Here is a 13331-nt window from a genome sequence, read left to right on the forward strand (position 1 = left end):
GAATTATTTCCATATCTAAAAGCTGCAATTCACTTATACATCTTTCTGTGAGAAGAAACAGTTATATTCCAGGTGTTTGAGATGAAGATAATCCCTACTTGCATGTGAACAAGGCTGATCTGCAGTTTAAAGATAACTACTAAATTGGCTTATTCTTTTAGGGAAAGTATTTGAAAAATTGCAATTTTGAAAATTTGTTAAAGTACATAAAATATTTGTTAAATTGAGAAATTTGCTTCACTTTCATTGGGAATATTTAAAAGATTTCACAAATTGAGAAATTAATTTATACTGCATTTATTAGACCATTTTCACTTACTAACTACAGTCAACAATAAAATTCATTCCTCTAACATTCTCATCCACAGGCTTGTGAATTATTCAATAAATGTTTCCCACAGCAAAAATGAAATTCCATTACAAAATAAAAGTAAAAATATAAATTACTCAGCATCAAAGACATGCATACTAATACTAATTATAAATATATGAATACAGTTTCAAAATAAAAGGTCATACAAGTTCATTATTTCAGGGCTAAAAGCATGCCATCATACTACAAAGTGTACCTAAAAAGTAAATTCATTAATGTTCTGATTTGTTTAAACATCTGGTTGGAAAACATTTTATGGCATACTCACAGCAGTTTTCATGGTACACAACTTGTATTATACATTAAAAAGGATAGCCAAACATATTTTTCTTTAAAAGAAAAACTAAAATTTAATTCTCGAATAATACAAGGAAGGATTACACAAATCACATTCTCGAGCAAATAAAAACAGCTGTAACTTTTACAATAACCAATAGCCTACTGTTGAATGTAAACCTGACCAATAAGAATAATTTTAGATTAATTTAAAATAAGATTTATTTAATTGTAGCAAAGCACACTAGGGCTATCTGCCTAAAGGGAGGGATGCCTTCGCGGAGGACTTTCTAAGAGAAACTGGCTTGTATACACATTACACATGGGGAAAACCACAAAAATGCCCACACCGTCAGCCCATTTGCGGGATTCGAAATTCGGACCGAACTATCAGTGTTCAGAGACTACCGCTCGACCGCTGGTGGATGACCAATAATATTAATAATCTATCAACATATATTTAATAAATTTCATATATTATAGTATATTTATTTTTACAACAAAGTAACCTAGCAAATACACTATCAAGAATAGTATAAGGAAAATACATTAGCAGCAGTATACTGTAATTATCAAGTTTCCAAACACACAAGTTCTGTTTACAAGATAAAGCATCTGGCTATCAATGCTTGAAATAATTATATATGATCCAAAATACTTCAGGTGCTGAAGATATTACTAACACTAAAGATAATAAACAAAATAAAATTCCTGCAACAGATCTGTGCATATTTTACAGTACATTGGGTTGGTAATAAACTGGCTTCATTTTACTGTTCCTAGAATATGCATTCCGCTGACAATATTTGAAACTATAGTAAACCTCAAAAATTTTTCAAGTTGTTGGTGTCATGTCTATTATGAAGCTTATTCAAATAGCGCTATGAGTGAAAATGAAAGCCATAGCAATTTGCAAACTTTTATCATTACAGATGTTCAGTCTCTTAAAGAAGAACTTAAATTCAAGAAGGATGGCCAGATAATCAAAAATGTGTATAACTGTCAATTCTGTATTTGAGCAGTTATCACAATTTTTTTACCCTTCCCATCAATTTCAATCCTCTGTGTGTAGGTTTTCTTACCCTCTTCATTTTCCAATCCTCTGTGATGGTCAGTTCTTAGCCTAACTATGGTTTTGGTTTTAAGTCGATCTCCATTAATGTTATGGAGCTGGTGCTTTATTGTAATTGAATGTTCCTTCACTATGCATTTAGCCACAATACTTGTGTCCAAAAGGATGATATTTATGTTATTATTGTCGAGATTTCAAGCCTCTTTTGCTAGTCTATCTGTGTTCTTGTCATCTATAATGTTGATATGTGCTGGCAATCATTGAAGAATGCACACGTTATCTAATTTTTCGAGTATATTTATTAAAAACAAACCTGCAAATAATCAGAAAATTATAAACCCATACTATTAAAGGTCAACTGTATTGCTTTCTGTAGCAGTTGAAAAGTTATAAAAAACCTAACAAATATTTATTAAACTTTTAATGTTATATAACCTATAATTTTTGTAAAGAAATATTATAATAGGTTGTTTTTAGGGTTTTTTTTTTTTTTTTAATGTGGAGAACAGTTTTCTTTTAATAACAACTGGATTAAAAAATTGTAAAATGTGTGCATTAATATCACCGATGCTTACAAAGCCTGGCTCTCATAGTCGCCAAACCTGTTTAGGCATTTGTCAGAACGTTCGACCAACTTGTTTATCCCGTCTTGGTAGTAAATCAGGGCCCTGCTCATTGAGCTATTTCTTGGCAGCTGTTTTCACTGCATCGTCTGAGGTGAACCATGTTCCGGATAAGTATCGCTTCAACGCCGGAAAAACGAAATAGTCACTTGGAGCCAAATCGGGGCTCTATGGGGGGGGGGGTGATTCCAGACCTCCCACTTGAACCTTTGCAGCAATTCCCGAGTCTGGCGAGCTGTATATAGCCTGGCATTGTCATGCAGAAGAATGACGCCTTTGCTCAGTAATCCAGGCCGTTTGCATCGGATGGCTTTACGCAATTTCGTTAAGGTGGCACAATAAAGATCGGCCTTAATGGTATGGCCACGCTCCAAATACTCGATTGGGATAACACCAGTCGTATCCCAGAAAATGGTTGCCATCAATTTACCGGCAGAGGGTGTAACTTCTTCCTCGGTGATCCAGCGTGTTTCCACTCCATCGTAGCTCTTTTGGATGTGGGGGTGAAGTGATGAAGCCATGTTTCATCACCGTTAACGATGCAATCAATGAAGTGTTTGCCGTCTGAATTGTATCGCTGAAGAAATTCGAGGAAGCACATCATTCGAGTGGCCTTATGCTCCGAGGACAACGCACATGGAACCCAGCGGGCACAAACTTTGGAATATCGCAACTCATTGGTTACGATATGCTGAACATTACCATAACTCAGGTCCAACTCTGAGGCAATCTCACGCACTGTTACTCGTCGATCCCTTTGGATGATTTCTTCAACATGTGCCATGTTGATATCTGTCCTTTGAAGGACTTGGACGGCCGCTTGCTTCCATATTGCAGTTTTCCACATGCTCTCTTCTCACTTGATAAGAACGACACCATTTTGCTACCTGTTGTTTACTCATTGCTTTGTCCCCGTATACCTCAACAATATGTCTGTGAATTTCAGATGCGGCCACATTCTTGGCGCATAAGAATCGAATTACGGCTCGCCCCTCTATACGAGACCCCTTTTCTAGACGTCGTGCCATTACTGTCACTCTTAAGTGTCTGCGTACTGACGCTACTTACTCGTAGAACCGCTGTAATACAACTAGCGCCATCTGTCAACCACCCTGGGTGGAAATATTCGCTCCACAATTTTGTTTCAAATGCTTCTGCTTGTAAACTTTTTTTTGGATCAACCTACATTTATTATCAAATATGTACCTCATTACATTGCTTGATCAATAATTACTCCTTTTATAGGTATTGAATGTAGGAACACAGGCGTAGAAACTTAGAAATGATGATTGTGAAGATACTTGATACTTAGAATGTAGAATTCGTAAAGACTAAGAAACTTGGCAGTCAAGTGGTTTTAATTGCATTTTTATTCCCAATTGAATAACCACAATCACTTGGCACTCTAATCGTGCCTAATCAAGAACATTTACATTTTTGATACTGTTGCAATAGGAAGCGAGCACAGCAAAATTAGATCCAAGCAGGCGTAGAGAGAGAGAAGCTAAATCATGTAGTTATCCAATATGGAAGCACATGATGACAAAGGTTTTGCTTTGAATTAGAAAAGTTTCAGTTCTAGATTACTACCTCATCAGTGTTACGCAAGCATTGTGGCATAGATTAGATTATCCTAGAAATGATAGAGTCCAGAAATGTTGTTATTTTCAGAATGAAGGCAGAATTAAAGGGCTATTAATTTATTATTTAAAAGATATTTTATATTTGACATATATAAGAGTATTCAAAAAATGGGCCTACATTCTCCATTTCCTTGGATACTCATAATATGCATTATATGTGATGAAAAACTGTCTTAAAATGCAGAATTTTCAAAATCTTAAAAACTATTATAGTGGGAAATTTTTTTTGAAAAGATTTTATTATATAATATACTACTAATTTTTTTTTTTTCTCTGCCCCTGGTCTCAGATATTTCTTAATATATAAATATTCCAAGTGAAATACTAAGAATAAAAAAAAATTCAACCTCATTTTCTTGCTGATTTTCATCGGTATCTTGCTGACTTTTATCAAGATCTGACTGACTTTCATTTAGTTCCTGATTTTCTTTTGGAACCTCTGACTGTGGTGAAGAAGTACTTGACTCATTTTCTCTCATTTCGGTATCTTTATCTGCCTCCTCTATAACAGCTTCTGGAGAATCTGTTGACTCAGAAGGTTCTTTTTCTTCACCTTTATCTTCTTGATTATCTTCTCCTACTTCAGTATCTACAATTTTAAATTTAAAACATTAATTTCCTTTACATGTACGATTATTTAAGATATCGTATTATTATTATTATTATCATAGTTATTTGAAGCGAGAAAGTGATGCTAAAACAATAGAGTTCTCATACGGTTACAGTAACAGTAAAAGAATTTAGAAATTTTCAAACAGCAACACCCACTTTTTCATGAGCAAACTGATCAGCACATTGAAAATCATAAATATTGTTGGAACGATACACGTACGACAAAAGTTAATGGTGAAAAACATTTACAAAAACACCACTGTAAAGGACCAATGACAACACAAGAGAGGTGAAGGGGGGGGGAATCCTTTACAAGTTTTCAATGTGTAAAACATTTCAAGATAATCATCTCCCATAATTTTGCAGTTTTGTGGCTACTGTGATCCTGCTACCTCACTCCAATGGATATTTGGTTTTAGAGTTGTTCGAAATCCAATGTGTACACATCAAATCCAAAAGATTTGCCATAAAAGTTGAAGTTATACAGATTCCTCCTGCGATGCTACATTTGTCATTGTTGTCAACTATCTCCCACATGCAATGCATTGGCATCCATGAAGGTGGGCACGTTAAAAACTTACAACTTCAATAAAAGTATCCTTCTTTCTCTTCTTTTGTGTTATCAATGGTCCTTTAAAATGCTCTCCTTTGTAAATGTTTTATGCCAGCAGTTTTCGTCACACGTGTAACATTCCAATGCCATTTATGGTATTTCAATGTACTCATCACGTCGTGCAGGGAAAATGTGGGTGTTCCCATTAGAATCATCCCACTGTTCACTGTAAAAGTAACTATGAAAGCTCTATCGTTTTAAATCATCATGATCTCAAATACATAACTTCAAATAAAAATATCTGAAATTTTATTTCGTTTGGTTGAGGGGATAGGCCACTAGAGGTTCATGTATCGAGAAGTTTTATGATCACTCTGTATGTATTTATGAATATTTTATAATAAAGATAAAAGTGGATGCTGTGCTATACCAGTTACATTTGGTAGGGATGATGTTCGCATTCGCCCATGATTCACTTTTAACTTCTGTCTTGAATGTGTTTGGAAGTAATCAAAATTGGTGAAAATTTTGACTTTTTAAAAACAGGGCCTGATTACTGCCTAGGTCTACAAGGTTCCAAATTTTACTGGCCTCAAAGTGGTCTTATAATTTCTTGTAATCTTGTTTTCTGAGTAGGCAGGGATAGGATACAAAGCAAATAGAAAAGTTGGAAAAAAAAAAATGATTTAAAAGTTTTCATTTGGGTCTTCAAAATCTATGAGCTATTCATATTTAAAATATAGTAATAACTGATGTATTAAAGTTTGTAGGAATATTATCATTCTTTGTTTCATCAAACCTTTGGGCAAATCTTTAAAGTTCAACACTACAGATGTCATTACATACTCCACAAAACAGTGAAATGGGAGCAGATTTGCCCTATTATATCAAGAGAAATTTATGGATCATTGCTTGAAATTAATTATAATTTTAATTAAAAGTACAACATGTACTAAGTTTCAATTAAAATTTAAAATTTGCAGTTCCTTCGATAATTGACATATTCTTTATCAGAATTAATGTTGTCAACAAACTACTACATCATAAAATATTAATATGCTTGTTTTTGAATCCACTGAAAGGTTAAAAGCACTATTAAAATGCAGAATATATTGAATCTACAATAATGTGTTTGAAACTGAAGGAAGACTATATATGGCATTAGTAATGAAGACAAAAATGAAAAAATCCGAATTTAACTCTGTCGCTAAAATTGGAAATTGAATAAAGGCAAGTTAAACAACTCCAATATAAACAAGATGAATTATCATTAAGAATTAACACATTTTAGATACTTTTGGGATAATGCATGCACTTTGTTACCCGAATGTTTGAATAATTAAAAATAGTGATAATTTTTATTTCTTACATAATCTATTTGAAACTATTAATGAAGATTTAGGAAATTATTACCTTTTCAAAAATCTGTTGAACGACTAATATAAAAGGCATGCATGTACTGAAGTCTACGACAAGATAAACGAGTTAACTACAGCAAAGGCACATGAAGGCCTAAAATATTAGCTGCTAATACAGCTACTTTATTTTCTCCTATTTGATATCATAGGAATAAAACTTATAGCCTATTTGATTAACACTGTCAAAAAGTTTAATACTTTGTAACCTACCGATTCTGATTTTTTTGGTTTTAAATATTGACAGTAGAAGCAGAGAATAATCAATCTGGAAATCAAAATTTATAATCAAAAATAAACCTATATGTGTATCTCAAATTAGCCTCTACATCTTACATGATTAGCAAATGAACATTCTATATTTAATATTAAAAATGACTTTACATAAAAATAATTCCATAAATCTTTAAGCACTAGGTTTACTTTTAAAATAATTTTATAACTTGAATGTTCCCACAAAATTTCTTATAAAATTAAATAAAAAAATTAAATTTCTGAATTCACAGACATTCATAAAAAAATTTAGTGCACACTCTTTCTTATAAAAGCACATTGCTGATCAGTGTAACTTGCCTTTATTCAATTTCAGCGGCAGAGTTAAATTCTGATTTTTTCATTTTGTCTCCATTACTAATGCCATATATTCTTCTCTCAATTTAGAACACATTATTGCAGATTCAATGTATTCTGCATTTTAATAGTGCTTTTAACCTTTCAGTGGATTCAAAAACAAGCATATTAATATTTTATGATGTAGTAGTTTGTTGATAACATTAATTATGTTAAAGAATATGTCAATTATTGAAGGAACTGCAAATTTTTAATTTTAATTAAAAATTAGTTCATGTTGTACTTTTAATTAAAATTATAATTAATTGCAAGCAATGATCCATAAATTTCTTTTGATATAATAGGGCAAATCAGTATCAGAAAAAATCAGTATAAGAAACTGAATCATATATATAGAAAAAGCAACAAATGTATTTTCGTAGCATAATTATGAGAAATATTTTAATAAGCAGTTACTCCTAATATCTTATGTAAAATGTTTTGTCAGTTCCAAAATTTCTAAGTAAAATTCTTTCGTAACAGCATCTGTATCAGATAAGAATTTTTCTATAACAGTCAAATTCTGGAGCCACATATACATTGTAAGCCTTTTTCCTATATGCTACCTCTTTCTATTTCATTCAAATACAGCATACTTTTTTATTGATATTCTTCTGTTCACAATTATTTCACTCTCAGAATTAAAAATTAAATATTCTAAATTATTACTCAATAACTATCTTTCATAAATATATATAGTATAAATTCTATTCAATTGCATTCAGTTAATCTCACAATTTGTTGATAAAAATACTGCACAGATATCAAAGATGTCTAAATTTACTTAATATTTTTCTACAACTTTTCTCTTTTTCTTCTTTATAAATAACACTTTTTACTTTAAATTTTACACATTTTATTCAGGTGAATACTTAATAAGAAACCCTTTGCTTTCATTTATCTTTATTAATTCCACAGAATTAAAAAAAAAAATTGTAACTGATAAATTTAAAATTAATCTCATAATTTGCATAATACATATTTACATTAAATTTCATTATTTTGGCTCTTCAGTGTCTACTAGCTAAACCTCTATTTACAGATTTTTTTTTTTTTTTTTTTAACTTTTGCATTGAAGCTAGTATATTTGTAAAAAAGATAAATTCATTATGAGGCAACATGGAAACAATTGTTCAGTAGCCAAAACCTGCACAATATATGCAGTTAGAAATGTTTTAGCTACGTGAATGACGTAGATACGCATTATTAATTAAATCAGATTTAAAAAAAAAAAAAAAAAGCTAAAATTATAGTACACACACTGCTTTTAAATTACTCAAACAATGCATTGTTATGATAGGAAAGATTAAAGACTATGCCATAAACCAATGGTTCTCAACCTTTTGACAAATGCATACCATCTAAACAAAAATTGAAAATTTTTAGTACCACCACCACTCTTGAACAAAGCTCAGATCGCATAAATTTATGAATGTCAGAGGAAAAACTCAATGAGGATGTTGGGGTTTAAATTTTTGAATTTAATATTTAAAAATACTTTGCTTCTTTGCATATCACCAGTTGAGAACCCCTGCCATAAACTAATCCCAAAATCTACAACTTGTCAGACAACAGAACTGATTAATAAAGTACTAGCATAAATTTCATGCGACATGAAAAATAAAAAGGACTGCATTGTAGAGATTCCCAACATTAATGAATGAAATCAGCAGTAGTATTTTAATGATGTAGAATCTATAACAGATGACTACTTGAATATTTACCTAATGAATAACTTAGCCAGTCTCAAATCTAATTTTAAGTTTGATGATAATTTAATGCAAACTTCATCCCAAATTGATATTTTAAGCATTCTAAACCACTTCCTTTTTTTAAAACTAAGTAGCATTGAAAAATTAGAAAAAATTCCACACATACCTGAAGCATTCTTTTCACTTCCATTTTCTTTACTTTCTTCTATTAGGAAATAAAAATATAATAATTTAAATACAGTTCAAATTTATACATGAATACGAGATACAATTTAAAACTTAATGTTTCTAATATAAATTAAAAAATTAGCTAACAAATATCAGCTGCTAATACTTCTCTACTGATTAAAAAGAATTAAATTAGCAAATTTTATTTCTGCTACTTGCTTATGTTGCTTTCACATAATTAAGAATTTTTTAATTACTCAAAGAACAACACTACTAATTTGCATAAACAATAAAATTTTCAAAATACAACATAAATAATTAACATCTATTTCAGTTTGTAAACAAATTAGTGTTTGAAAGAGTAATTTAAACCTCATAAAATGACCCAATCACTTAATATAATCTATCTTTATTTGTTAATACACATTTTTTCAACATAAATTGAATACCAAAAATTAATGCAATCTGTTACTTAAAATTACATTTAACACATTCATGGACACATTTTTTGAAGGAGCTTAAAAACACACCACCATAATATTGGCTCATATAAAAAGTCTCCGCATTTTTTTGCCACTAGATGATGTTGATGTCTATACATCTGGCAACACTACCCAATTGTCTCAAATGAACATGTGCTTAAAAGGTGACATTCAGCTTCCACTGTTTGTGAAAATAGTTTTCTAATTCATTGCTTGTGTAAAAAGTTATATTGATTTGAAAATGAGTGAAATACCTGTTTATACGTTAAGTGATAATATGTTAAGTGATACATTTTTACTATTAAAAATGTAAAAAAGCTCCAAAAACATGCCAAAATTTTTGTGAAGTGTGTGGTGAGAATGGTGCGAGTGAATGATTGGATTGGATTATTGTAATTTGGCACAAAACCTGTCAAGGTTATCTACGCCAGACAAATGGTAACAATGCAATTAGTAATTTTTAAAAATGACCAGCTTAGGTAAAAAGAGACAGGTTACAATCTATGATAAAAGCTGATATCTTTTAAAAAACAGGTTAAAATCTATTATAAAAGCCAATATCTTAAAAACAGAAACAAATTACGATGATGTGTTTTTCCAATTAAATTTCCTAAGTCCAGTTCTGAACAATTAAAATGTTTTTGGCGAAAATAATTAAAACTCTAGCATTCCACCAAGATGCGATGGACTGTCAGATCTGCATTGCAGTTTGGGCAGCTGGGATTCTCTTCTCCCTTCAGAAGATACTCATGGGTCAGGCGACAATGGCCAATTCTCAGTCGAGTCAAGAGGACATCCTCCCTTCTATTAGCCATACATGGCCAGTATCCAATGGTGGGTTTTACATTTCTCAGCTTGTTATATACTTTTGTCATCCCATTGCTTCTGCCATTTGCTGAGAATTTTGCTTTTGACAAACCATTTGATGTCTGCTAGTAGAATCTGAAGATTGTACATTGTGATTGCAGTTTTAGCTGCAATATCTGCCAATTCATTCCCCTTAATGGCAATGTGTCCAGGGATCCACAAATAAAGAATCCCCAAATTTTTAAAGAATGATTCAACTTCAGGATTCTGGTTGCAACTGAGTGAGTACATTGAGCGTGATTTTTCAATGACATTAAGGCACTCATGGAATCTGTGTAGATAATAAACTTTATGTACTTTTGTTTTGAAAGGTAAGTCAAAGCCAAATGGATTGCAGTAAGCTCAGAAGCAAGCAGAGAGCAAACTGTATGTAATCGAACCCCTACTATTGTTTTCTCTGTGATGAAAGCGGCACCAACATGATCCTGGGATTTTGATCCATCTGTATATAGAGGGATACATTTCCTATATTTGTTTCTATGTCAAAAAAAAAAAAAAAAAAAAAAAAAAAAAAAAAAAAATCTGCTTGTAGACGATTTTGTTAGTTTGTGATTTACTCCAGTGTCGATAAATATCCAGAGAATGGATTCTCCAATCCTCCCAGGGAGGAATTCCAAAAAAATCCTCCACCTGTATATCTATATTAGACAAATTATACTCCTCCACCAAAGCACTCATCCGCAAGCCGAAAGATGGGACACATGATGGTCGTGCCCGATATAAACGGGAGTATTGGTCATTAAGCAATTTTGACCACGTAGAATTTTCGGTTTGTGATAAGACTTTGAAATAATGCTTAAAACAAAGATTTTCACGTCTTAACCGCAGGGACAGGGAGGTCATTACTTTCCACATACGCTTTCCACTGGAGAAGTTCTAAAGGCGCCAGTGCATATCCGAAGTGCTTGGTGATGTATCGGATAAGTTTGGCTAATACTGAAGGCCTTGCCAACCCATAAATGATTGATCCATAATCTAGTTTCGAACGAATGAGAGCTCTATATATAAGAAGCATTGAGCCTCGATCAGCACCCCAAGAAGTATTTGACAGTACTTTCAGAATATTCATAGTTTTTAAACATTTCTTTTTTAGATAGGTAATATGGGGAAGGAATGTAAGCTTATGGTCAAATATCATTCCTAGGAATTTTATTTCCTTTTCTACAGGAATCAGCACATCTTGCAGATAAAGTTCAGGGTCTGGGTGAGGAATTTTCGTTCGACAGAAACGTACATACACAGTCTTTTGAGTAGAGAATCTAAAACCATTTTCCTGCGACCATTTAACAATTCTATTGAGAGATGTCTGCAGTTTACACTCAATGTCTTTCAGGTCTTCTCCCTGGCAACTGACTTGCAGGTCATCGACGTAGAGCATACCCTGGACTGCTGGAGGCAGTTGTTTTAAAATAGAGTTAATTTTTATACTAAATAATGTAACACTTAATACACTTCCTTGCGGAACGCCCTCTTCTTGATGGAACATGTCAGAAAGTGTATTGCCTATCTTCATATGAAACTTCCGATCCTGCAGGAAATGTTTGATGAATATCGGCATGTTTCCTCGTAAACCATTGCTATATAGGTCACGAAGGATACAGTATCTCCAGGTGGTATCATAGGCTTTCTCTATATCAAAGAAAATGGAAACATAATGATTTCTTTTAACGAACGCTCTATGGATACTTGTTTCTAAGAGTAGGATATTATCGACAGTTGCTCTTCCTTTTCTAAAACTGTTCTGATAAGGGGAGATACAATTATTTGTCTCTAAATAATAGACCAGACGAGTGTTGACCATCTTTTCAAAGAGTTTGCAGAGGCAGCTAGTTGGAGCGATGGGGCAATAATTTGACAGATTAGTAGGGTCTTTTCCCGGTTTAACAATGGGGATGACAAAAGCTGTTTATCAGGCATTTGGAAAGACTTGTTCCTTCCATACTCTATTAAAGAGAAAGAGGATGGCTGCCAATGACTTGGAAGGAAGATATTTCAGCATAGGATAGGCAATATCATCTGGACCAGGACATGAATTTTTTGTCTGCAACAGAGCTCTTTTCAGTTCAAGCACAGTAAAATCCTGATTATATGGTTCAGTATTGGGAGATTTGAAATTAATTAGTTGTTTTTCAATGCATTTTTTTGCGGAAAGAAATTCAAGAGGGTAGTTACTACTGTGTGAGACGGCTGAGAAACTATGTCCAATAGCGTTGGCAATTCCTTCCCTACTAGTAACTGCTTCACCACTTGTCTTTAAAATGGAAAGTGTCTCTTTGTAGATACCGGACGCTTTCCGGACTCTCTCCCAGACCTTCTTACTCAAAGTTGAAGAGCTAATCGAAGATACACACGAGATCCAAGAATTCTTCCGACTTTTCCTTTGCACCTGCCGAGCTTTTGCTTTAGCCCTTTTGAATATTACGAGATTTGATTCTGAAGGATAATGCCGGAAAATGCTCCAAGCTTTCCTTTGTTTTCTGATGGCATCCTGGCATTCAGGATTTCACCAGGGCTTTGGGTATTTTGGCTGTTTTACCGACATTTTTGGTATACATATATCAGCTGCTTGAATAATTTTATCTGTAATGATCTTCACAGCCTGATCAATGTGCACATTCTTTACTATTTCTTCAGTGAAAAGAGCATAATGTATGCAAGAGTCCCAGTCGGCTTTGTCCAACAAAAAGCGTGGTGTTCTAGGTATAAAAACACTCCTATTTCCTGTAATGCTTATGATAATAAGAAAATGATTGCTATTATATAGATAATTCTCGACATTAAAGAAACAAAATGGCAAAAGCTGTGGAGAAACAATAGCAAGGTCAATGGAATGGAAGGTCCTTGTTGGCTGATGAAAATAAGTGCTTTCTGCATTGTTGAGGATACAGAGACTGTGGTCGTGGAGTAGCTGTTCAATTTGCTTCCC

The 13331-nt window shown here is 32.8% G+C and overlaps 1 protein-coding gene across 3 annotated transcripts in view; it reads right to left on the reverse strand.

Moving 5' to 3' along the window:
* LOC118180122 (protein HGV2-like) overlaps positions 1 to 13331 on the reverse strand; it is a 79998-nt gene that overhangs the window by 32398 nt on the left and 34269 nt on the right. For all 3 annotated transcript variants that reach the window (XM_085811976.1, XM_035349265.2, XM_085811977.1), the window contains exons 4-5: positions 9055 to 9093; positions 4335 to 4576 (exon numbers count right to left, since the gene is read on the reverse strand). In XM_085811976.1, the coding sequence (XP_085668102.1) occupies positions 4335 to 4576; positions 9055 to 9093 (281 nt within the window). The remainder of the gene's footprint in view (positions 1 to 4334; positions 4577 to 9054; positions 9094 to 13331) is intronic.

Source organism: Stegodyphus dumicola, chromosome 2 (assembly GCF_044657685.1).
Source record: "Stegodyphus dumicola isolate Sdum_Otavi_A_Nest chromosome 2, ASM4465768v1".
NCBI classification, from domain to species: Eukaryota; Metazoa; Arthropoda; class Arachnida; order Araneae; family Eresidae; genus Stegodyphus; species Stegodyphus dumicola.